This window comes from Coregonus lavaretus, assembly GCF_964263955.1.
Source record: "Coregonus lavaretus genome assembly, chromosome: 8".
NCBI lineage: Eukaryota > Metazoa > Chordata > Actinopteri > Salmoniformes > Salmonidae > Coregonus > Coregonus lavaretus.
The window spans coordinates 21185248-21212780 of NC_139995.1; the positions used below are offsets into that span (position 1 = coordinate 21185248).

Genomic DNA, 27533 nt, shown 5'->3' on the forward strand with positions numbered 1-27533 from the left:
AAACATGTCGCTGAGCCTGAGGAGTGTGTACTGTTAGCTTTGGGTCTTGTTCACACACATGGCCTGAGTTACCATTAGGGCTTCTCCCAGTGCCCAGGACTTAAAAAGAGAGCTCATGTAAACACCTCAAAGAGCTTAGATATACTGCATATGAGTCCTAGTAAAACCTGTTTTTCCACAAGATCACATATATTTTCTCTTATCAGGCACCATAAGAGCTGTGATGATGGCATATCTAGACAGCTCTCTGACTCTGGTATAGTGCTTTAAAAGGTTTGTCTAGCGGTTGCTTAGATTTTACTCATTCTTTAGTGCTATGGGGATTTGTAATGGCTTGATTTTCTTCCCACCTATTATATCTTTAAGAAGATACTTTACTGTAACTTACAGAGAAAACGATCAGCAAGTACATTTAATGTCCATGTGTTCCATCCCAGTTTATCACTTTCCAACACTGCCTTTTCTTACAAAAAAGGTAGTGCTGAAGGTGCAATTTCCATAAGCTTTCATAGTTTAAAGACCTCAAAATGCGAGACTAACAATTGTCTTTTTTCTCTTCCTTTCATTGCCCCAATTTCCTCCCTTGATGACAATGTGACTTCTCTGCTCCTCCTCTCAGGTAAGAGATTTGTGTATACAGTAGACTTGAGTCATCTTGACACGTAAGCAGTGAGTTTGATGATTGTTCCATTGGAACACAATTCATTTTCCGCCCGCCAACTGACATGGCACGATCATTAGACTTTTCCATCATACCTCAATTGGAAGAGAAATGGTATGAAGTGTCATTGTGAATACCCATAGAATATGTTTTTAATGGAGGAAGAGTCTACACGTGTCTGTCCGCATACCAGACCACTGACAGGGTGGGATGAGGAGAATTGAAAGATCACAGGAGGATGAGAGGAGGAATAGGATGGACAGAGTGGGGGGACGGAGTGTGTGAGAGAGAGAGAGAGAGAGAGCGAGGCCAGCAGCTCCTTGAGCTGAAAGCCAGCTGTGATGATGTCGTAAAGATGACATCTTTAACAGCCCAGTCCCCTAAAGCAGCGGTCCATGTGTCACTCCTGACGTTTGTTTCTGATCAAGATGCTTTGCCTTCCTTCACTGGTATCACCTAATCCACGGCTAGCACAGAGTCACAACCACACTCACCACACACTATTAGATGAGCTAACAGAAAATGACAAAACGCTAAGTCGTGGAGAGTGGCCTCTAAAAGCAAAGTGTTGGAGAGATGCAATTTTAATATCACTCTTCTATTCTGAACCCCTGCTTTTAGCCGTGGTTAATAGACTGGCTGTGGGACTGGGACTGGAGCAGTTGGGATGGAACTAGTGGTGTTGGCCCCATTTGCATTTATTCAAGAGATGAATTCAATTCACGTCCCATTGTTTTATGAACAGTATTCACTTCATGTCTGTGAATGAGAGTAAATCTGAGCTAGTTGTCTGTCTGGCTAGTACGGTAGGCCTCGGAGGCCTCAGGTTGTGATGGCTCTGGCCAGCTGACTATGGCCTTGTTCCTGACTGTACCCTAGCATTGGTGCGGTGGTCCAGCACTCAAAGAGGGTCATGGGACTGTGAGAGACAGACCGCCTACTGTATGATGACTGTTGTGGGTATTCCTGGCCCTTCAGCACATTCTCCAGCGGGGGCACAGTCTCAGAGATCAGACCTGGAGCCCTGCCAGACAACTCAGCCTTCCCTCTGCTGCCATCTCCTCCCCTCCGCTCTGCTTCTATCTCCCCCCTGCTGCCATCTCCTCCCCTCCGCTCTGCTTCTATCTCCCCCCTGTCAAAGTGGAATTATGTTTTTAGAAATGTTTACAAATCAATTAAAACTGAAAAGCTGAAATGTCTTGAGTCAATAAGTATTCAACTCCTTTGTTATGGTAAGCCTAAATAAGTTCAGTAGTGAAAATGTGCTTAACAAGTCACATAATAAGTTGCATGGACTCTGCGTTTAACTTTATTTTTGAATGACTACCTCATCTCTGTACTCCACACATACAATTATCTGTAAGGTCCCTCAGTCGAGCAGTGCATTTCAAACACAGATTCAACCACAAAGACCAGGGAAGTTTTCTGATGCCTCTCAAAGAAGGGCACCTATTGGTAGATGGGTACAAATAAAAAAAGCAGACATTAAATTTCCCTTTGAGCATGGTGAAGTTATTAATTACACTTTGGATGGTGTATCAATACACGCAGTCACTACAAAGATACAGGCTTCCTTCCTAACTCAGCTACCGGAGAGGAAGGAAACCGCTCAGAGATTTCACCTTGAGGCCAATGTTGACTTTAAAATAGTTACAGAGTTTAATGGTTGTGATTGGAGAAAACTGAGGATGGATCAACAACATTGTAGTTACTCCACAACACTAACCTAAGTGACAGAGTGAAAAGAAGAAAGCCTGTACAGCACGTGTCAAACTCATTCCACGGAGAGCCAAGTGTCTGCGGGGCTTCGCTCTTCCCTTGTACTTGATTGATTATTTCAGTTCACTAATTAGTAAGGAACGCCCCTCACCTGGTTGTGTAGGTCTTAATTGAAAGGAAAAAAACTAAAACCCGCAGACACTCGGCCCTCCGTGGAATGAGTTTGACACCTCTGCTGCCTTGTTTGCAACAAGGCACTAAAGTAAAACTGCAGAAAATGTGGCAAAGAAATTCACTTTTTGTCCTGAATACGAAGTGTTATGTGTGGGGCAAATCCAATACAACACATTACTGAGTACCACTCTCCATATTTTCCAGCATAGTGGTGGCTGCATGATGGTAGGGTATGCTTGTAATTGTTAGGGACTGTGGAGTTTTTCAGGATAAAAAAAATAAACAGAATGGAGCTAAGTACAGGCAAAATCCTAGAGAAAAACCTGGTTCATTCTGCTTTCCACCAGACACTGGGACGTATTCACCTTTTAGCAGGACAATAACCTAAAACACAAGGCCAAATTTACACTGGAGTTGCTTTCCAAGAAGACATTGAACGTTCCTGAGTGGCCCATTTACAGTTTTGACTTAAATCTGCTTGAAAATCTATGGCAAGACCTGTAAACGGTTGTCTAGTAATGATCAACAACCAATTTGACAGAGCTTGAAGAATTTTCTAAAGAAGAATGGGCAAATGTTGCACAATCAATACTTTTGAGCTAATATTCTAGTACTCAGCGCCGGTGAGCTCCTGCTCAAGTCAAGCACTGCTTCTTATCCATTGCACAAATAGCCTACAGCTGTGTCTGTCCTGAGCTCACTGGCGCAGGAAACTCTGTGGGCCCAGAATATTTTCGCTAGCTCAAGCTTTGAGCCAGACCCAAGTTAATAGTTGATACAATGTTTCAGGTTTGTTGCAGACAGGCCATGTGTAGCCTATGTGATTTATTTTTATCAGGATATTTTCTACCTGCGGGCTGCAGTGTTTTTAATTGTTGGCTTTATGTAGGCTAGTTTTACGTAGTTAGCAATGACAATAAAATTAACTTTTTAGGTTTGTATCATTTTAAATTTAGATTTGGATAGAATTTTGATTAACAACATGACAATGATTTTGAGATGAGAAGACATTATTATAAATAAAATGAAACTGTTTCACGAAAATGTGTATATGAAAACCATAACTGGCACGCAGATCGGTAGAAATGGTAAGATAAAGGCCTCCCGAGTGGTGCAGCGGTCTAAGGCACTGCATCGCAGTGTTACGGCGTCACTACAGACGTCTCACAACCGGCCGTGACCAGGAGTCCCATATGGCGGCGCACAATTGGCCCAGCGTCGTCCGGATGGGGGATGGGGGGGGTTTGCCTTTACTTGGCTCATCGCGCTCTAGTGACTCCTTGTGGCATGCCAGGTGCCTGCAGGATGACCTCGGTCGTCAGATTGGTGCAGCTGGCTTCCAGGTTAAGTAAGCGGGTGTTAAGAAGCGCGGCTTGGCGGATCATGTTTCGGAGGACGCATGACTCGACCTTCGCCTCTCCCGAGCCCGTTCAGGAGTTGCAGCGATGAGACAAGTTCGTAATCAAATTGGGGAGAAAAAGGGGGGTAAAAAAAATGATTTTAAAAAATGGTCGAAAGAACAGGCGACTTTCGGTCATCCAAGATTATTTTGGGTCGGGGACAGCCCTTGACTCCAACCACCCAAGCCATAGACTATTCTCTCTGCTTCCGCACGGCAAGCAGTATGGTGCTTCAAGTCTGGCACCAACAGGCTCTTGAACAGCTTCTATCCCCAAGGAATAAGACTGATAAATACCTAACAAAATAGCTACACAGACTATCTGAGTTAACCTTGTATCCTCATTGACCTTTTTATTTTTGTCTCTATGCACACTCACAGGGCCCTAAACACTCACACACTCACTCACTCCATTATCTGCTCACACACACATAACATGCACATACATTTATGCTGACACTACACACACGCACACCGACTCACATACAAGCTGCTGCTACTCTGTTTATCATACATCCTGATGCCAAGTCACCTTACCCCTATACATATCTACCTTCATCACTCCAGTATCCCTGCACATTGTAAATATGGTATTGGAACTGACCCTGTATATAGTATGCTTATGTACTTATTGTGTTCTTATGTCTCGTCTTTTTCTTCTAGTATTACATTGTTATTGATTATTGCATTGTTGGGTTTGAGTTTGCAAGAAAGGCATTTCACTGTACTTGTGCATTTGACATTCAAACTTACAATTTTACATTTACATTTTTACAAAGTTTAGTCATTTAGCAGACGCTCTTATCCAGAGCGACTTACAGTTAGTGAGTGCATACATTTTTCATACTGGCCCCCTGTGGGAATCGAACCCACAACCCTGGCGTTGCAAGCGCCATTCTCTACCAACTGAGCTACAGGAGGCCTATTTTAAACATCTAACATGTATTGACTCAGTGGGGTTGAATACTTTTATAATCAAGATATACAGTATTTGTGTTTTATTCTTCATATACAGTACCAGTCAAAAGTTTGGACACCTACTCATTCCAGGGTTTTTCCTTATTTTTACTATTTTCTACAATGTAGAATAATAGTGAAGACATCAAAACTATGAAATAACACATATGAATCATGTAGTAACCAAAAAAGTGTTAAACAAATATCAAAATATATTTTATATTTGAGATTCTTCAAAGTAGCCACCCTTTGCCTTGATGACAGCTTTGCACACGCTTGGCATTCTCTCAACCAGCTACATGAGGTTGTCACCTGGAATGCATTTCAATTAACATGTGTGCCTTGTTAAAGTTAATTTGTGGAATTTCTTTCCTTCTTAATGCGTTTGAGCCAATCAGTTGTGTTGTGACAAGATAGCGGTGGTATACAGAAGATAGCCCTATTTGGTAAAATACCAAGTCCATATTATGGCACGAACAGCTCAAATAAGCAAAGAGAAACAACAGTCTATAAATACTTTAAGACATGAAGGTCAGTCAAGCCGGAAAATTTCAATAACTTTTTTAAGTTTCTTCAAGTGCAGTCGCAAAAACCATCAAGTACTATGATGAAACTGGCTCTCATGAGGACCGCCACAGGAATGGAAGACCCAGAGTTACCTCTGCTGCAGAGGATAAGTTCATTACTGTTAATGCACCTCAGATTACAGCCCAAATAAATGCTTCACAGAGTTCAAGTAATAGACACATCTCAACATCAGCTGTTTAGAGGAGACTGCATGAATCAGGCCTTCATGGTCGAATTTCTGCTAAGAAACCACTACTAAAGGACACCAATAATAAGAAGAGACTTGCTTGGGCCAAGAAACACGAGCAATGGACATTAGACCGGTGAAAATCTGTCCTTTGGTCTGATGAGTCCAAATTTGAGATTTTTGGTTCCAACCACTGTGTCTTTGTGAGACATGGAGAAGATTGTGTGATGGTGCTTTGGTGGTGACACTGTAAGTGATTTATTTAGAATTCAAGGCACACTTAACCAACATGGCTACCACAGCATTCTGCAGCGATACGCCATCCCATCTGGTATGTGCTTAGTGGGACTGTCATTTGTTTTTCAACACGACAATGACTCAAAACACACCTCCAAGCTGTGTAAGGGCTATTTGACCAAGGAGAGTGATTGAGTGCTGCATCAGATGACCTGGCCTCCACAATCATCCGACCACAACCCAATTGAGATGGTTTGGGATGAGTTGGACCGCAGAGTGAAGGAAAAGCAGCCAACAAGTGCTCAGCATATGTGGGAACTCCTTCAAGACTGTGTATATATTATATATATATATATATATTTTTTAAACTAATGTTAGAATTCTCCCACTTTGACATTACAGAATATTTTGTGTAGATCGTTAACCAAAAATGACAATTAAATCAATTTTAATCGCACTTTGTAACACAACAAAATGTGGAAAAAGTCATGGGGTATGAGTACTTTCTGAAGGCTCTGTATGTGCGTGTACAGTATGTGGTTGTGTGTTCATGTGCCTGTGTGGCCCTGTCTCTCCACTTCTCCACCCAGGCCAGCATCATTGCTCTGGCTCTCCCCTCGTCTTTTCTCCTCTGTCTCCCTCATTTCAGCAGGACCTGTCTAGATTAAAGTGTTTACACGGCTCTCATTTCCCGTGCGCTTTATCCCCTGTCTGGAATTTGCTCTGGCCCGGTTTGTGTAAAGTTCACTTAGCTCAGTTGCATGCAGGAGAGCAGAGAGGGGAGGCTGGTGTCTCTGCCTAGGCTCTGCAGCAGTGTGGAAAGATATCAGGAAGGTAATTATTTGCTGCGTGTCCCTTACTTCAACTGTTCTCGTCAGACCATGATAAAGTAGTTACAAAACCATCCTGCAATATTTGACTAAATTCAGTTGCTCTCAGTCGGTGCACTTTACCGCACTCATCATGCTAGCATCTGCGTACTCCCTACCACTGAAATGCACACACACACACACACACACAGAGAAAATAGGACACATACTTTAAATTATCCCACTTTAGTTTGTCCAAATATGTATTTTCTGGTAGAGAATCATCTACTTTCTCATCACTTGATGGTAACTCTCTTTATCTCTGGTATGGAGGAGTAGAGTGTGTTCTCACCATGAAAGCATTTAGTCACAGTGAGATCACATGAATGAATGATGGAGATTAGGAGAGGAGCTGTGCCATGTTACAATCTGTCCACACACACACAATTAACTCCATCGATTGCTGTGATGTGTTACAGTTTTTCTCAATCGAGTACAAGCAATTTTGGGATCTGTGTTGAAACGTGTATATAGCAGGACAGCAATGATCAAGTGCTTAAATACATTTACAGGATAATTTTCTTGCTTTTGTACCTGACCATCTTTTCCAAAACTTGAAATACAAATGTCATCAGTGAATACAAAATTCACTGTTATGTGTTTTGTTCACAGAATATTAACACATTGTTTTCATCAGAAGAGAAATGTGTACCATTGTGTTCACTGTTTCCGGCAATCAGTAAATACTATTGCACGAAATTCTAAATCACCCCATCAGTGTCCAGGTCGCAGTTGTAAATGAGAACTTGTTCTCAACTGGCTTACCTGGTTAAATAAAGGTGAACAAAAAAAATAAAAAATAAAAGTGTCATACCATACCAGATCTGGGCAATTGGAACTGTCAAATTTGAGATTTTTTACAGTATTGCGGAAACATGCAGAGAATGAAGTTGGGTTAATTCTAAGTACAATAACTTTGGGTTACTCCTAAGTAGGGCCAGGACGATACCAGTATCACAATACTTGTTAGTTTTGTGGCAATGAAACAAAACATGAATAGTATTTAACTTCTATAGGAAAACAGCCATAATGTTGGAAATAAACATTGTTGTCATCCAGTCACATTTATTTATTTTCCAAGCTAAAGCACACAATATTTTACAAACAGCAAGTTTTTAAAGGACCAAAAAGTTTGTTCTGCTTCGTGTTTTTATTTTTGGCATGGAAAAAATATTGCAATACTGGTATCGTCCCGGCTCTACTCTTAAGTCATCATCTCCAACATTGTGACCTTCCTTTTTAGAGCTTTGCTTTGGTGTGGATTGAGGCCTTTACATTCGTATGAGTTGTGTTCCTTGTATTCACCTTTCCTTATTTCTATTGTGGATTGTGTTTCTGTGCACCAATGGAAAGTCTACTAAAACAGGGTTTCCCAACGTAGGGGGTGCTCCGCCCATATGGGGTGCCAACATTTCAGGAGGGGGGAACCTTCCTTTATTTTTTTATATATATTATTCACGATTGTTTAAATCCACAATGCTTTACGCCAGAAAAAAGTGGTAAAATGCCAGAGGAAGACGTGACTGTGATGCACATTGGAATATCTACGACATTCAGATGCTGAGCTACGACCTTCTAAAGTCGAGGAGTCAAAAAAATGGTACTTTGCTTGAAAAGTAATCTTATACAATGTCTGGTTCTGTCACTATCAATTGATCAAATCACTTTCTGTAAAAGAGAATATGTATAATTAAATTGAGGGTTCATATAAATTATGTTAATAAAACACATTTGGTAGCGAAATAACATTTGGGGAAATCGGGTTTAGACTTATTATTATTATTATTATTATTATTATTATTATTATTATTATTATTATTATTAAATAGCCTACCTAAACGATGTCATGAGTTTAGTTTATTAAGATCCCCATTACCTACTGCACATGCAGTTATAGAGAAGAAGAACATAAGATATTACATTACATTTAAAAAATAATAATTAATAAGAGTTATATATTGGAAAGACACCAAGAGACAACAACAATACAATTAACACGCTATACATATATTCTTATTCTTAAATGCAGTACTGTTAAATTAGATCTTTAGAAATGGGAGAGGCATTGGGATACAATATGTTTTACAAAAAAATCTGTTTTAAAGCTAAACTAGCTTTAACCTCTGTTGGCAGAGCATTCCACTGTGACATGGCTCTATACAGAACTGAGCAACGCATTAAATCTGTTTTTGGTTTGGGTACCATGAAGAAACTCATAGTGGCAGGTCTGGTGGGGTATGTATGTCTTTTTGAAGTGTATGCAAATAGATTATACAAGTGGTTTTCAACACACAAATGTTTCTTTAAAAGAAGAGAAGTATTACATTTGTCCTCAACCATGAAAGACTATCATGCATGTTGTTGATGTTAGTTCTGTGTGTGCAGTTAAGGGCAAGGCGTGATGCTTTGTTTTGAGCCAGCTGCAACTTTGCTAGGTCTTTCTATGCTGCACCTGAACATAAACTCAGCAAAAAAAGAAACGTCCTTTCACTGTCAACTGTGTTTATTTTCAGCAAACTTAACTGTGCAAATATTTGTATGAACATAACAAGATTCAACAACTGAGACATAAACTGAACAAGTTCCACAGACATGTGACTAACAGAAATTGAATAATGTGTCCCTGAACAAAGGGGGGGTCAAAAGTAACAGTCAGTATCTGGTGTATCCACCAGCTGCATTAAGTACTGCAGTGCATCTCCTCCTCATGGACTGCACCAGATTTGCCAGTTCTTGCTGTGAGATGTTACCCCACTCTTCCACCAAGGCACCTGCAAGTTCCCTGACATTTCTGGGGGGAATGGCCCTAGCACTCACCTTCCGATCCAACAGGTCCCAGACGTGCTCAATGGGATTGAGATCCGGGCTCTTCGCTTGCAATGGCAGAACACTGACATTCCTGTCTTGCAGGAAATCACGCACAGAACAAGCAGTATGGCTGGTGGCATTGTCATGCTGGAGGGTCATGTCAGGATGAGCCTGCAGGAAGGGTACCACCTGAGGGAGGAGGATGTCTTCCCTGTAACGCACAGCGTTGAGATTGCCTGCAATGACAACAAGCTCAGTCCGATGATGCTGTGACACACCGCCCCTGACAGACCCTCCATCTCCAAATCGATCCCGCTCCAGAGTACAGGCCTCGGTGTAACGCTCATTCCTTCGATGATAAATGCGAATCCGACCATCACCCCTGGTGAGACAAAACCGCGACTCATCAATGAAGTGCACTTTTTGCCAGTCCTGTCTGGTCCAGCGACGGTGGGTTTGTGCCCATAGGCGACGTTGTTGCCGGTAATGTCTGGTGAAGACCTGCCTTACAACAGGCCTACAAGCCCTCAGTCCAGCCTCTCTCAGCCTATTGCGGACAGTCTGAGCGCTGATGGAGGGATTGTGCGTTCCTGGTGTAACTCGGGCAGTTGTTGTTGCCATCCTGTACCTGTCCCGCAGGTGTGATGTTCGGATGTACCGATCCTGTGCAGGTGTTGTTACACATGGTCTGCCACTGTGAGGACGATCAGCTGTCCGTCCTGTCTCCCTGTAGTGCTGTCTTAGGCTTCTCACAGTACGGACATTGCAATTTATTGCTCTGGCCACATCTGCAGTCCTCATGCCTCCTTGCAGCATGCCTAAGGCACGTTCACGCAGATGAGCAGGGACCATGGGCATCTTTCTTTTGGTGGTTTTCAGAGTCAGTAGAAAGACCTCTTTAGTGTCCTAAGGTTTCATAACTGTGACTGTAATTGCCTACCGTCTGTAAGCTGTTAGTGTCTTAACGTCCGTTCCACAGGTGCATGTTCATTAATTGTTTATGGTTAATTGAACAAGCATGGTAAACAGTGTTTAAACCCTTTACAGTGAAGATCTGTGAAGTTATTTTGATTTTTACGAGTTACCTTTGAAAGACAGGGTCCTGAAAAATGGACATTTCTGTTTTTGCTGAGTTTATTACCGGACAGTAATCAAGATGGGACAAGATCAGAGCCTGATCAACTAGTACAGTTGACATACCTCTTCCCATCTTCACAACAACTTTGTCAATATTACTTGACCATAATAACTGACCATCCAATGTTACTCCTAGGAGTTCAGCTTCTTCAACATGTTCAATGGTCACACCCTTTATGCACAACTCCTCCAGTTGAGGTTTAGGTCTAAGAGAATGCTTTAATGCAAATACAAAGCTTTTGGTTTTAGATGTATTTAAGACCAGTTTATTTTTAATTACCCATTCTGATATTGACTGTAACACCTTGCTAAGAGTCTCAGTGAGCTCATTGGCTGTAGGTGCTGATGTGTAGAGTATGCAATCATCAGCATACGTAGTCATTTTAGCTTCTTGTAAGACAAGTGGCAAATAATTTGTAAACATAGAGAAGAGTAATGGCCCAAGGCAAATGCCCTGAGGGATACCGCACTGTACATATCTTATGTTAAAGAAGCTTCCATTGAATAATATTCTCTGTGTTCTATTGGATAAGTAACCATCCAACCATGTGATGGCAGGTAATGTAAAGCCATAACAAGTTAGTTTTTCTTCAATTATGATCAATAACATCAAATGCTGCACTGTATTTAAAAAATACAGCTCCAACTATCATCTTATTATCCACTTATTTTAGCCAATCATCAGTCATCTGAGTCAAGTTGAGTGCCCTTCCCTATATGCATGCTGATTTTTGTTTAGTTTTAACCTATAATGTCAATTATCGAAAAACACATTAACTCAGATTATTTTCATATTCACATATATTGTAGCTTAGACCCTAGTTGATAAATGTATTTATATTTGGAGAACTCAACTACAATTTGAGAACGCATTTACTGTTTTGGAAAAGACCACCAGTTCTGTGTCTTGTGGACTATGTTTTGAAAATAGACACATTGTTCCAAAAAATGCTTTTACGCGATTGAGAAAAACTGTAATCAGACTCCCCCTGCTGGTCTGAGATCACTCCAACTGCAGTCTTTGTTAAAGGAGCCAGTTGTTGTCTGTGAACCTGGCCACGCCGCAAGGCTGTTCTCTGACACTGACCCAGAATCAGCCTGTAACTAACTGGTACTGACTGTTCCACAGCCATGTCGTACAGATCTGGTTCTGACAGCTCCACATTCAACTGTTTACGTGCGTGTCCATGTCGAGTCACAGAGACAGAGCAGTAAAGCAGCTCTAAAACAAGGCTTCTGGCTGTGACTCCTATTCCATCCACTAACTGTCCTCCCTGTCTTGTCACTGTCTGTAAACCAGTCCCCCAGGACCCAGTGGTCAGAAGAAAACACTGCTCTAGGAGAGAGAGGGTTGACACTGCATGGTAACAGACAGGACACACACACTCCCAGTCAGTGTCCGTGTGTGTGGTGAGCCTGATAAATAGCAGGGCTGAGCAGTAATGTGGCCCTACCAGTCTGTGGAGATGGAGACATTTTGATGGAGCATCTGCAGTACTGTTCTGATAAGGATCATTGTTCCTGCTCCCTGGGAGATGGATGATGTTGCTGAGCAGGCCAATGGGTTGATAGAGAGGATCTGTTATACACTAGGTGTGGCACAGGATGCGCTTGCATATTTGTGTGTCTCTTTCTCTCTCTCTCCTCCTCTTGTTATTCAATGTCTCTTCTAATTATGTCACTATTCCCATAGCCTATGCTGCTGTACAGCTTGGAAAGTGTGTGTGTGTGTGTGTGTAACTAAAATTAGACTGTAGAGCAGATGTGATGTGTGCAAATGTGGGTCTGTGACGTGGATATTGTCTCTCTCCATCCACCCTGGTGTGTGTGTGTGTGTGTGTGTGTAACATCCTGGCCATCTCTGACTCAGCAGCACCGTCACAGGGGCAGGAAAGTGGGTCAGTTGTGCCCGCTCCAAGGGTCAGAGGAAGAGGAAGAGGGTGGAGGGGAGGGAAATGATCAGATAAGAGAAGTATGGTTGGAGGGATGGTTGATGTGAGCGGTGTGCTTGAGGAAAGAGAAGAAGAGAGATTTGGGATTAATAAGATACTATGTAAGGAGGGGAAAGGAGGAGGGTTAGAAAGGATAGGGGGCATAGAGGTATGCCCTGTATAAAGCTTGGGCAAGATTCAAAAGGATAGAAGGGGAAGGATGATTGTGAGACTATTGTAGCAGGTCCTTGATATCGTCAACATGAACCAATGTCCTGTTTTGCTAAACCTTGAGATCAAGGCTGTAACGTAGTGGTCTCAGAAGTGGTAATTCAATCTTTGTCTTCCGTCTTGTGCTTTAGATCATCTCAAAAGCTGACCTGGCTATTTGATCTGTGTGTCTGTTGTGAGGAACATAATGATTATAATCAGAGAGGCTAATTAAGGAGACCAGAGGCCTCTGATTACTGCACTGCATTGATGTCTTTATCAGAGTAGGTACACGTCTAGGTGACGTTGAGTGACATCTGCCCCCTGGTGGCAGAGCTGAAAACTGGTACTACTAACTAAACTCCACTGACTATGCACATGGGCACACAGACTTGGGAGACTGTGATTTGATTAGTCAAATAAGTCATCTCTCGTGACCAATGAGAAGTCTGTATGAATCTATGATGAGGTTGAATGATGCTTCTGCAGAGTAATCACAGGGTGTCCCTCGCTGTCCGTCTCTCTCTCTCTCTCTCTATCTCTCTCTGGACCACAGGGAGCAGAGCCCGCTAGGTTCCAATATTTTCACACTGTGGGCTGAGGAGCTTTATCAAACAACCTTTAATTCAACCCCAGCAGTCATCCATTTACCCCATAGAGAGAGACAGAACAAAAAGAGGGAGGGAGGGTGGGAGTGGAACAGGTTGAGAGGGAGGGAGAGAAGTGCCAGGAGACAATAAGCCTTAAATCATTTCATCCAAGGAGATGCTAAACAGGAAAAATCAAGGTATCACACCACACCTGTCATCCTCACACCGTGGGTGTTTGGACCAGTCATATCAGCATACCTACCTGTTGAAGAACGTGATCACTGACTATTCACTTCTCTATCTACATTATTAACACACCCTCAGTAACTTGTGCTTGTGGAAGTAGTCACAGTCCATGCATGTGATACAGTGTGAAATATCTTTATCTCAGAGAATCTTTACAGTAAATAGTGTGTGTGTGTGTGTACCCGTGAACTGAGAGACCTTCCAACCAGCTTCGGTCTTAATTTCTCCCCTCAGACAGACCAAGGCCATGGCTAAACATGCTGAGCATGCACAATTCTCTCTCTAACTCTTTACTTCTCTTTAATTTTCTCAGTTTCCATTTCTTCTACACTCTCTACCTCTCCTTGAAGTTATGTCCTCCTTTCCACCCTCCCCCTGTGTCCTTGCCTCTTTCTTTCTTCCTCCCTCCCTGTCTCTCTCTCTCGCTCTTTATATCTCTCTCTTTGCAGTGGCCCCTGTAGCCTGGGGACCTGGTTTAAATCTGGGAGCCAATCAGTGTTGCTGTCAGAGGAGAGGAATGCCAGCACTAGGTCTTAATGGGACCTATCAATAAGGAGGGCTGTATGATGGAGAGTTAATTACTTCCAGAATAACCCCACCCACCAATCAATCTACACTGTACTGTCAGGGATGACCTAACAGGCAACAATAGACAACTGATTAGGGATAACAATGTAAGGGTTTTATCACTCAAAATTACTACTGATGACAAGAAAATAAACCAAGGTGCTTTAAAATAGACAAAAGGGATACATTAATTGAAATGGGGGAAAAAACGGACTGTCCAATAAAGTCTCAACTTAAAAAATAACTTAAGATCTAAAGTGCAGGAAAAGAATATACAAAAACCAAAAATCAACTCCCTGAAGGAATGTTACACAGAGACTATAAGGGGAGTGGCTGTTCCATACTCTGTTCCAAGGGGAGTGTGCAAACCATCAAGTTCAAATACAGACAATAATGATTTAACGTTTAGATATACTGATCATGATTTTAAGTACAATCATTATTTTAGCAATACAGTACCAGTCAAAAGTTTGGCCACACCTACTCATTCCAGGGTTTTTCTTTATTTAAAAAAAAACTATTTTCTACATTGTAGAATAATAGTGAAGACATCAAAACTATGAAATAACACATATGGAATCATGTAGTAACCAAAAAAGTGTTCAACAAATCAAAATATTGTTTATATTTGAGATTCTTCAAAGTAGCCACCCTTTGCCTTGATGACAGCTTTGTACACTCTTGGTATTCTCTCAACCAGCTTCATGAGGAATGCTTTTCCAACAGTCTTGAAGGAGTTCCCACATATGCTGAGTACTTATTGGCTGCTTTTCCCTGAGTTGGACTCTGCGGTCCAACTCACCCCAAACCATCTCAATTGGGTTGAGGTTGGGTGATTGTGGAGGCCAGGTCATCTGATGCAGCATTCCATCACTCCTTCTTGGTCAAATAGCACTTACACAGCCTGGAGGTGTGTTTTGGGTCATTGTCCTGTTGAAAAACAAATGATAGTCCCACTAAGCGCAAACCAGATGGGATGGCGTATTGCTGCAGAATGCTGTGGTAGCCATGCTGGTTAAGTGTGCCTTGAATTCTAAATAAATCACTGACAGTGTCATCAGCAAAGCACCATCAGACCTCCTCCTCCATGCTTTACGGTGGGAACCACACATGCTGAGATCTTCCGTTCACCTACTCTGCGTCTCAGAAAGACACGGCGGTTGGAACCAAAAATCTCAAATTTGGACTCATCAGACCAAAGGACAGATTTCCACCGGTCTAATGCAATTCGACCATGAAGGCCTGATTCACGCAGTCTCCTCTGAACAGTTGATGTTAAGATGTGTCTGTTACTTAAACTCTGTGAAGCATTTATTTGGGTTGCAATCTGAGGTGCAGTTAACTCTAATGAACTTATCCTCTGCAGCAGAGGTAACTCTGGGTCTTCCTTTCCTGTGGCGGTCCTCATGAGATCCAGTTTCATCATAGTGCTTGATGGTTTTTGCAACTGCACTTGAACAAACTTTAAAAGTTCCTAACATTTTCCGGATTGACTGAACTTCATGTCTGAAAGTAATGATGGAGTGTTGTTTCTCTTTGCTTATTTGAGCTGTTCTTGCCATAATATGGACTTGGTCTTTTACCAAATAGGGCGATCTTCTGTATACCACCCCTACCTTGTCACAACACAACTGATTGGCTCAAACACATTAAGAAGGAAATCAATTCCACAAATTAACTTTTAACAAGACACACCTGTTAATTGAAATGCATTCCAGGTGACTACCTCATGAAGCTGGTTGAGAGAATGCCAAGAGTGTGTAAAGCTGTCATCAATGCAAAGGGTGGCTTCTTTTGAAGAATCTCTAAAGTAAAATATGTTTTAATTTGTTGAACAATTTTTGGGTTACTACATGATTCCATATGTGTTATTTCATAGTGTTGATGTCTTCACTATTATTCTACAATGTAGAAAATAGTAAAAAATTAAGAAAAACTCTGGAATGAGCAGGTGTGTCCAAACTTTTGACTGGTACTGCATATTCTTCGTAGTTGTCTATTTGACGTTTTATTAATAACAACCTATAAATTACTCGGTCATGTTTGCCATTCCTCATCTGCCGATCCAAGGCTTGTGTTGTGTGCCCATGGCCTCAGTTAAACAATAAATAATTTAAACTAAAAATGATAGAATCCCTCTCTCTCTCTACACCTCCACCCCAGGTCTTGGATTTAAGGTGACATTCTATGACTACATTTTCCCCAACAAGAGTAAACAAATCCATCAATAATACAGCTGTGTATATCAGCAGCCATTTGTTGTGTGTTTCAGTGTAGACCAGGGATGGGCAACTTTGATGGGGGTGAGGGCCACAAAACATCTAAACTCATCATGAGGGGCCGCAGTCCCTCGCAGGTCTGTGTACCCACATCCATACCCAAACATGTAGTCACAATGTTACAGTAGCTGAATCCCTTAGATCCTTATATAAGAATTGATTATAGGGCTGTGTTCCCTTTGCCAGTCTGGTGTGTGTCCTTGATGAATCACCCCTGGTGGAAGGAGGTGTGTGGTTATGAACACATGTAGTGGAATGGACAATTATATTATTATCCCTTGGTGTGTGGCTTCAGGTCAGCTATACAATGATTCCTTTTCAGTGGAGGTAGTAGTTTGCACCTGAGACTTTACCAGAAATTCATTAGGGTTGTACCAAAAACTGTCTGTGTTTGTGTAGTTTTCCAATGGTCCAGTTGGGGGCAGCAGACCAGGCTTGCTGTCTGTCGTCACTGCAGTATGCATGCTAATCCCACTGGCGTTGCCATGGCGATGGGGCCCAGCGGTGACGCAAGAGAGGCCTAATGAAGTGGAACGCAGAGGGCAGTGTTGAGCCGAGAAATGGAAGGAGGGACACAGAGACAGGCCTAGAGGAAGGGGAGAAGAAAAGGGAGTAGTACACTTATTTACAATGTGCTTATCACTATCTCAATAATTCAATAAGTATGATGCATGTTTTGTCATTCAGAGTTGAAACCATATACTCAGTGGCCAGTTTATTAGGTACCCATCTAGTAACGGCTCAGACCACCCCCCTTTGACTCCAGAACAGCCTGAATTCTTCGGGCATGGAAATGTTCCTCAATTGGTATCAAGGGACCTAACGTGTGCCAGGAAAACATTCCCCACACCATTACACCACTGCCACCAGCCTGTACCGTTGACACCAAGCAGGATGGGGCCATGGTCTCATGCTACTTACGCCAAATCCTAACTCTGCCATCAGCAAGACGCAACAGGAACCGGGATGCAACGGACTAGGCAATGTTTTTCCACTCCACAATTGTCCAGTGTTGGTGGTTGTGTGCCCACTGGAGCCGCTTCCTATCTGATATAAGTGGAACCCGGTGTGGTCGTCTGCTGGAACAGCCAATCCGTGACAAGGACTGACGAGTTATTCATTCCGAGATGTCGTTCTGCACACCACTGTTGTACTGCGCAGTTATTTGCCTGTTTGTGGCCCGCCTGTTAGCTTGCACGATTCTTGCCGTTCTTCTTCGACCTCTCATCAACGAGCTGTTTTTGCCCACTAGTCTGCCGCTGACAGGATGTTTTTTGTTTGTCACACTATTCTATGTAAACCCTAGACACTGTCATACGTGAAATTCCCAAGAGGCCGGACGTTTCTGAGATACTGAAGCCGGCACGCCTGACACCGCCGATCATACCATGCTCAGTTACTTAGGTAATTTGTTTTGCCCATTCTAACGTTCAATCGAACAGTAACTGAATGCCTCGATGCCTGTCTGCCTGCTTTATATAACAAGGCACAGCCAAGTGACTCACTGTCTGTAGGAGCGAACCATTTTCGTGAACGGGATGCATGTTCTGTCTGTCAGAGTGGTGAGTGACAGGCAGGCAGGTATGAGGTAAGTCAATACCAGGATAATTTTTATTGACTGGGAGCCCTGATGGCCCTGATGACCATGCCTTTAGTGTAGTGAGAACTCTCTCTCATTAAATAACAGTATAATTTTGGATCCCAGCGGAGACTAACGCTGAGGGAGATTTCAGCTGCTGGTAATGAAGGCCCTGATCTAGGATCAGATTATCCCTGATCCTAACCTTAAGAATCACGGGTGGTAAAATATATCTGATCCAGGACCAGTGGTTAGGGTCAAGGTATACAGTGCCTTGCAAAAGTATTCAACCCCCTAGGCATTTTCCTATTTTGTTGCATTACAACCTGTAATTTAAATGTTTTTTATTTGGATTTCATGTAATGGACATACACAAAATAGTCAAAATTGGTGAAGTGAAATGAAAAAAATAACTTGTTTAAAAAAAGTATGAAAAATAAATAACGGAAAAGTGGTGCGTGCATATGTATTCACCCCCTTTGCTATGAAGCCCCTAAAGAAGATCTAGTGCAACCAATTACCTTCAGAAGTCACATAATTAGTTAGATTGCACACAGGTGGACTTTATTTAAGTGTCACATGATCTGTCACATGATCTAAGTATATATACACCTGTTCTGAAAGGCCCCAGAGTCTGCAACACCACTAAGCAAGGGGCACCACCAAGCAAGCGGCACCATGAAGACCAAGGAGCTCTCCAAACAGGTCAGGGACAAAGTTGTGGAGATGTACAGATCAGGGTTGGGTTATAAAAAAATATCAGAAACTTTGAACATCCCACGGAGCACCATTAAATCCATTATTAAAAAATGGAAAGAATATCGCACCACAACAAACCTGCCAAGAGAGGGCCGCCCACCAAAACTCACGGACCAGGCAAGGAGGGCATTAATCAGAGGCAACAAAGAGACCAAAGAGACCAATAACCCTGAAGGAGCTGCAAAGCTCCACAGCGGAGATTGGAGTATCTGTCCATAGGACCACTTTAAGCCGTACACTCCACAGAGCTGGGCTTTACGGAAGAGTTAAAGAAAAAAAATAAGCAAACACGTTTGGTGTTCGCCAAAAGGCATGTGGGAGACTCCCCAAACATATGGAAGAAGGTACTCTGGTCAGATGAGACAAAAATTGAGCTTTTTGGCCATCAAGGAAAACGCTATGTCTGGCGCAAACCCAACACCTCTCATCACCCCGAGAACACCATCCTCACAGTGAAGCATGGTGGTGGCAGCATCATGCTGTGGTATGTTTTTCATCGGCAGGGACTGGGAAACTGGTCAGAATTGAAGGAATGATGGATGGCGCTAAATACAGGGAAATTCTTGAGGGAAACCTGTTTCAGTCTTCCAGAGATTTGAGACTGGGACGGAGGTTCACCTTCCATCAGGACAATGACCCTAAGCATACTGCTAAAGCAACACTCGAGTGGTTTAAGGGGAAACATTTAAATGTATTGTAATGGCCTAGTCAAAGCCCAGACCTCAATCCAATTGAGAGTCTGTGGTATGACTTAAAGATTGCTTTACACCAGCGGAACCCAACCAACTTGAAGGAGCTGGAGCAGTTTTGCCTTGAAGAATGGGCAAAAATCCCAGTGGCTAGATGTGCCAAGCTTATAGAGACATACCCCAAGAGACTTGCAGCTGTAATTGCTGCAAAAGGTGGCTCTACAAAGTATTGACTTTGGGGGGGGGGGGGGGGGTGAATAGTTATGCACGCTCAAGATTTGAGTTTTTTTGTCTTATTTCTTGTTTGTTTCACAAAAAAATTATTTTGCATTTTCAAAGTAGTAGGTATGTTGGGTAAATTAAATGATACAAATCCGCAATAAATCCATTTTAATTCCAGGTTGTAAGGCAACAAAATAGGAAAAATGCCAAGGTGGGTGAACACTTTCGCAAGCCACTGTACCTCCTCCATGTAGCCTAGCTCCATCCCACTGCTGCTCCTTTAATTAATTAATGAGCCAGTGATTAACCTTGCTTCATTAGGTTATCCAGAGGACACACTTAGCAGAACAAATTTTGAGATTAACATGCTGAAGAGTTCATTGTATAATTAGCCATTTCTGCATTCAACACCAGTACATCGTGTCTCAGCCAGACGAGACAGAGGATACTGTAGTTGTGTGTCCATAGTAAAAGCCTGCCCACTGTTGGGGGGCTTACGGAGATCTCTGCCAGGTGGGCTCTGTTTGGAGGAAATCTATTCACTAATTATCTGTTTGAGGAGGGATTTGGGGGACCAACTGTTGCCTCTCACTATTACCGCTACCCCCAGCTCTCTGCAGGCCAGATTGAAACTATTAGAACAAAGTGTGTGGTTTACAAAAAGCCTAGACAGATATTTAAGATCTCATATCATGTGGTTTGTGATTCAGGTCATGTGACTGGGCTCTTGTCATTGGCAGAATAGCAGTAGTCACAAAGAAGTGGAGAGGAACAGCGATTACATGGATTACCATCTCTCCGTTAGCTCAGTGACTGTGTGTTTAGGTACAGTCAAACTGTAGCTCCTATCAACACAGGACCAGTTCATGGGATTATTTCTCCCCAGTTTGGTTTGTTGGGCCTGACAGCCCAACTAGGACTATGGAGTTAAGTAGAGGAGAGTGGTGACCTGCTGACCTGAAGCTATGTTTTGTAATGAAGAAGGTTTTGGGTTTATTGATGATACAGCTGAATGGACCATTATCTGGGCCATGGTTGTTAGGGTGTGTACTGTTAAGGTGTGGAACAAGGAAGCTAGTCTAGCTAGCTTATTAGCCCTACTGGCATACTGACCCTGTTGTAGGATCCTCAGAAGTGTAGCAGCTTGATGTCAGGCAGAGGCTAACAGCAGGTTGACCTGGGATTTTGTTCCACTCCTCTTTGCATATCTTCTCCAAGTCAGTAAGGTTTTGAGGCTGACGTTTGGCAACTCGAACCTTCAGCTCCCTCCACAGATTTTGTATGGGATTAAGGTCTGGAGACTGGCTAGGCCACTCCAGGACCTTAATGTGCTTCTTCTTGAGCCACTGCTTTGTTGCCTTGGCCGTGTATTTTGGGTCATTGTCATGCTGGAATACCCATCCACAACCAATTTTCAATGCCCCTGCTGAGGGAAGGAAGTTCTCACCCAAGATTTGACGGTACATGGCCCTGTCCATCGTCCCTTTGATGCGATGAAGTTGTCCTGGCCCCTTAGTAGAAAAACCCCCAAAGCATAATGTTTCCACCACCATGTTTGACAGTGGGGATGGTGTTCTTGGGGCCATAGGCAGCATTCCTCCTCTTCCAAACACGGCGAGTTGAGTTGATGCCAAAGAGCTCGATTTTGGTCTCATCTGACCACAACACTTTCACCCAGTTCTCCTCTGAATCATTCAGATGTTCATTGGCAAACTTCAGACGGCCCTGTATATGTGCTTTCTTGAGCAGGGGGACCTTGCGGCGCTGCAGGATTTCAGTCCTTCACGGCGTAGTGTGTTACCAATTGTTTTCTTGGTGACTATGGTCCCAGCTGCCTTGAGATCATTGACAAGATCCTCCCGTATAGTTCTGGGCTGATTCCTCACCGTTCTCATGATCATTGCAACTCCACGAGGTGAGATCTTGCATGGAGCCCCAGGCCGACGGAGATTGACAGTTCTTTTGTGTTTCTTCCATTTTCAAATAATCGCACCAACTGTTGTCACCTTCTCACCAAGCTGCTTGGCGATGGTCTTGTAGCCCATTCCAGCCTTGTGTAGGTCTACAATCTTGTCCCTGACATCCTTGGAGAGATCTTTGGTCTTGGCCATGGTGGAGAGTTTGGAATCTGATTGATTGATTGCTTCTGTGGACAGGTGTCTTTTATACAGGTAACAAACTGAGATTAGGAGCACTCCCTTTAAGAGTGTGCTCCTAATCTCAGCTCGTTACCTGTATAAAAGACACCTGGGAGCCAGAAATCTTTCTGATTGAGAGGGGGTCAAATACTTATTTCCCTCATTAAAATGCAAATCAATTTATTAAATGTTTGACATGCGTTGTTCTGGATTTTGTTGTTGTTATTCTGTCTCTCACTGTTCAAATAAACCTACCATTAAAATTATAGACTGATCATTTCTTTGTCAGTGGGCAAACGTACAACATCAGCAGGGGATCAAATACTTTTTTCCCTCACTGTATGTATACACACAGTATGTTGAGTATGTGAATGTACCTGTTTGTGTGTGCTCCTGTTTGCCATTTGATATCATCTTCAGTAGAGCCCGACAGATAAATCGGTTGACCGATATCATTGGCCGATATTAGCCTTTCACAGAAATATTTGTATTAGTCTTTATTCCACAGATAAAGCGCCGATATTGCAGTGCATTCGGAAAGTATTCAGATCCTTTGACACTTTCCACATTTTGTTACGTTACAGCCTTATTCTAAAATTGATTAAATAAATTAAAATCCTCATCAATCTACACACAATACCACATAATTGTCAATTCAACTGAATTGATTTGGATGTAGAAAATGCCATATCCCATGTCCAAAACAATGCCTCTATAAAGATTCTCACTCCTCTTGTTCCCTTGGCCCTCCCCTCCCCTCTTCTCCTCCCTAGCCCTTGTATGTCTTCTGTTGGTTGGATCTTGGAGTGCTGATGGTGGTGATTGCCCAGGGCTCAGACGGGCAGGCTGGCAGGCTAGCTGGGGGTCTGCCATGGAGGTCAGACTGCTGCTGGAACTGTCCAGTTTGTGTGGCTGAGACTATCCATTGGCCTGAGTAAACTGTTTTAGGGATTAAGACACAATGATATGCCTGGATGGGAGAGGGTGGGCCAAAGCCAGACTTTACTTCCAGAGAAGGCATATGGTAGAGGGCACACACACAGCTGTAGGAGGTTTTCAATGGGGGAAAATAATGTTATCATTCATGCAGATCTCAGAGCATCAAAGCAGTTGACACTTTCCAGTGGCTGGGCCCAAAAGCCAGAGGACAGAGAAGGACAGGATGAGTTTGAGGGAAGGCCATTAACTTTAACACAGTGGAGGAGACACTGATGATGGGTATCTGTCACAGCAGGAGAGGAGATGTGGAGGGAGGGTCTTGCATGACTGGAAGGCTGAGCGCAGTAGCCTTCATTGCAGTACACTAAGAGCAGTGTGCTAGAAGTCTGTGCTAGGCTAGCTACCTTAATCATTGTATTAGAGGCCTCCGGCTTTATTTACCAGCAGAGTAGTCCTGCATAGTGGTGCGCACACACTGTTTCCATGGCAATGCAATCTGGTGGTTTTAATTCACCAGCAGACTCTTTGTTTGCCCGAGATGGCCCAAAAATGGCTCAGCAGCATCCACCCTTCAGAAAGTATTCACACCCCTTGACTTTTTCCCACATTTAGTGTTGTTACAGCCTGAATTTAAAATGGATTACGTTTAGATTTGTTGTTTTTCAATTTTTTTTGCACATTTTTATAAAAAATGAAGCTGAAATGTCTTCGGTCAATAAGTATTCAACCCCTTTGTAATGGCAAGCCTTAATAAGATAAGGAGTAAAAATGTGCTTAACAAGTCACATAATAAGTTGCATGGACTCTGAGTGCAATAATAATGTTTAACATGATTTTTGAATTACTGCTTCATCTCTGTACCCCACACATACAATTACCTGTAAGGTCCCTCAGTCAAGCAGTGAATTTCAAACACAGATTTAACCACAAAGACCAGGGAGGTTTACAATGCCTCGCAAAGAATGGCACCTACTGGTAGATGGGCAAAAATCAAACAGTCATTGAATATCCCATTGAGCATGGTGACTTTAAAACAGTTACAGAGTATAATGACTGTGATAGGAGAAAACTGAGGATGGATCAACAATATTGTAGTTACTCCACAATACTAACCTAATTGACAGAGTGAAAAGAAGGAAGCCTGTACAGAATAAAAATATTCAAAAACATGCATCCTGTTAGCAACAAGGTAATAAAGTAATACTGCAACAAATTCAATTAACTTTTTGTCCTGAATACAAAGTGTTATGTTTGGGCCAAACACAATACAGTACTGAGTACCACCTGAGTATTGACTCAGGTGTGAATACTCATGTAAATGAGATATTTATTTATTTCATTTTCAATACATTTTCCAAAAATAAAAAGCTAAAAACATGTTTTCACTTTGTCATTATGGAGTATTGTGTGCAGATGGGTGAGAGAAAAAAAGAAATTAATCTATTTTGAATTCAGGCTGTGACAACAAAATGTGGAATAAATCAAGGGGTATGAATACTTTCTGAAGGCACTGTATCTGTCAGTTACACAGAGGGGGTTTCATCATACAGAAGCACAGAAACACACACACAATAAAAACCATATATCTTATTGGAGGTCAGTGTCCCTCTGTCCTCCTGCTTGTTCTGATGGGATTGGTCATTGAGCTCACTGGATCATTATTGCACCACCCTATACAGAAATGCACTGTAAAAAACCTGGGTCCATTTCAGAAGGTACTGCATGTGCTGATAATATCACAGCTAATGTTAGTATGTTGTGTGTAAACAAACATGTAAGAAGTGAGAACTTGCTGCCTGGCATTGATGTACAGTAGGCTCTCCCAGGGACTGTGTCACTGTGACGTGTCAAGAAGTAAGTGTTTGGCTCCTCTCTCTCTGACTAGCATTGTGTTAGCGGCTAATAATTAGCCTTTCCACTGTGTGTCTGAGAGACAGATGGCCTAGCCGTGGGAGGGGGCTGAGCCACCAGGCAGCACTGGGACTACAGGACTGACTGTTTACACCCTGGGAGAGAGGGAGCTAGCCAGGTACCCCTCCGAGTGACTATGGAAGGTGTGCAATGCAGTGTCAAACAGACGAGACAAAGACAGAGTGAAAGAGATATGGAGAGAGCGAGAGAGAGCTCAGTCTGGTCTACTCAGTTATATTATGCCTGTTCATGTCCGACTGGTTTCTATGGACGTGATAAAATGGACTGAGAGTTGTGTTCACTTGAAATGCATGGCAGCCGTGTTGATTGGATTTGTTGTTGTTACGTGGCATCCATATTCCTGTGATGTGTTGTGATGTAGTTAACACGTCTTCCTGTTTTGTCTGGCTGTCTACAGGAAACAAGCTGAATAAGGACCTGAAGCACTATCTGAGCCAGCGCTTCCAGAAGTCCTCTCCGGACCACGAGCTGCAACAGACCATCAGAGACAACCTCTACCGCCACGCCGTGCCTTGTGAGTAGCACACCCTTTATCTTCTTCTCATCATGATCTCCTTCCTCCTCATCTTCATGTCATTGGTTTGTAGCTTTGCAAGGACTCTGTGCTGTTTAGTGAAGCTTCACACTGGACATTGGTGATTTTGACTAGTCATTCTCATGTTGCTGTATGTCTCTTAGTCATCTGAATGGTTGTCAGATTTTAAGGGAGCTTCTTTCCCCTCAAAGATACAAATTATTACCATTTGAGTCGTGAGCACTAGACAACACACAGACCGCAGTAGATGCCTTCCTCCTCCCACTGACTAATGGAACCAGATGAATATAGAGCTCATGTCTCAACCCTCTTCATTCATTAAATCAGCCAGATATTTACTTTTCTCAATACTATGTGATTCGAGCAAGAAGCTCCAGCGCATCCCATGGTGGATAGGCCAGGAGGCTCTCCCTCCACTCGATCAAAAGGCAGAGTGATTAAACGCACTACGTCTTGATCAGAACCTCACGCCCATCTTCACTCATCATGTCCAAGAATTCAGACCTGTTTTCTGTGGGCCAGTTGTCCTGTATAGATCGTGTAAAGGAAATGCAGAGGTACCTTTTGGCTTTTAATGTATCATATTTCTCAGTGTCAATAATGTGGAGTTGTCCTAACAACACTATGGCATGCTGGGTCCTTTCCCAGTGACGTAGGGGGACTGATAGTGCGACGTTGCGATAGATATTCACTCCTCTTCTCTCTGTGGCCAGATAGATAGATAGAGGAATGCCCTCTCCTGTTCTACCCATTCTCACGTGGACCCTAAATCCAGCTGTTTGGACCAATCCCTGTGCAGCAGCTGGGATTATCATCCTCCTCATATTGGAGATGGAATTCCCTGGTAATTATGAGCTGGCCATGACACACAGACAGACAGCGAGAGAAAGGGAAGAGTGATCAACTCATAGTACATAGTGAGTCCTACCCAGAGCATAGGGAAATAGAATGTATGATAACTTTAAAGATGTGTAGTTAGCAACAGCCATTTTGCATCTGTCGTTAATGCATGGGAGGGTACTCATGGTTTATTTGTTATATAAAGCATAGTTTATTTGTTGGGCTAGGTTACTTTAGTCCCCTTCACCCAACCCACAATTCAATGGGTCTACTACATTATCAAGGCCTTGAGTAGTAGGGCATGTCAACAATGTTTAATTACATGTCTCTCTTTCAATGCTTTGTTATCCAAACATGTTTTCTAATGCCCCCAGATACACCATCATGTATGCATTAAGAGGCCTGCTCAGCCTATAGTCTACTCCTACTGTGCAAATGTTATCTTGGCCCCATTGCAAAAAAGGTAGAATTGCAGGAAATTAGCTTTAAAACTGTAAAATGTTCTCTCTGCGCATGGCAAAATGTGTAGAATTGCAGGAAATGTGCTTCAAAACAGCAAAAATGTCTCTGCGGCCAAGAAAAACCTCGTACCCCACGCTAACTTTGCCACCGCTGCTGAAATAAATCCTAGGGGGAACACTGTCCTAACAGGGCTTTTTCCTAATGATTCTCATCATTGGGTATTCAATTAGTTTATTCATGACCCTCTCACGCAAATTGCTATGTATTCCAGGAGCTTTTTCTTCAGGACTTTATTGGAATTACCCAGTGCGCCATATGTCAGCCAGACAGGCCTGGATTGTGCTAGTCTGGTCATAATGGCCATTTTAATTACCAAATGCCTAGCTCTTCTCTCTGACTCTGACTCCTATTGAAACATACCACCATGAAGGTGTACCATTTGTACATTGTGATATGTCGTAAAAAGAAGAATACCTAGCTAGGAACATTATTTTGATTGTTTCCCCCTGGCTGTTGGTGAGATTTACATTCCTAGATAATAGATTTACATTTATTTATTTGATTAATTTATTCCAAAAAGACACAGTATAGATGCGGGAAGAGGAGGTGAAAGGGCACCAAGACTGGTTATGTTTTCAGCAGTGGTTTGGTTTCTCCGCTGGTCCCCTCCAGGCCCTGGAGACGAGGTCGGTGTGTGGTGGTATAGATGTGTCCATGGGTCAGCTAGTGTGTGCATGAGGAGGCTGTGATTAATGGACAGAAAGCAGCTGGAGGTGACAGATGGAGGAGTGTGGGGGACAGAGACAGCCAGGCCTAACCCTACTCGCTCTGCTGTACTCCTGACTGGGGACATCCTCTCAAGACTCTCCTCTATGGTGCTCTCATACACATATACACACA

The 27533-nt window shown here is 42.8% G+C and overlaps 1 protein-coding gene across 1 annotated transcript in view; it reads left to right on the forward strand.

The window, feature by feature from the left end:
- Positions 1-27533, forward strand: part of magi1b (membrane associated guanylate kinase, WW and PDZ domain containing 1b) — a gene marked incomplete at its 5' end in the record, with an annotated part of 211408 nt that overhangs the window by 93712 nt on the left and 90163 nt on the right. Inside the window, one exon of the mRNA XM_084167128.1 lies at positions 25194-25310. Coding sequence (XP_084023254.1) covers positions 25194-25310 — 117 coding nt within the window. The remainder of the gene's footprint in view (positions 1-25193; positions 25311-27533) is intronic.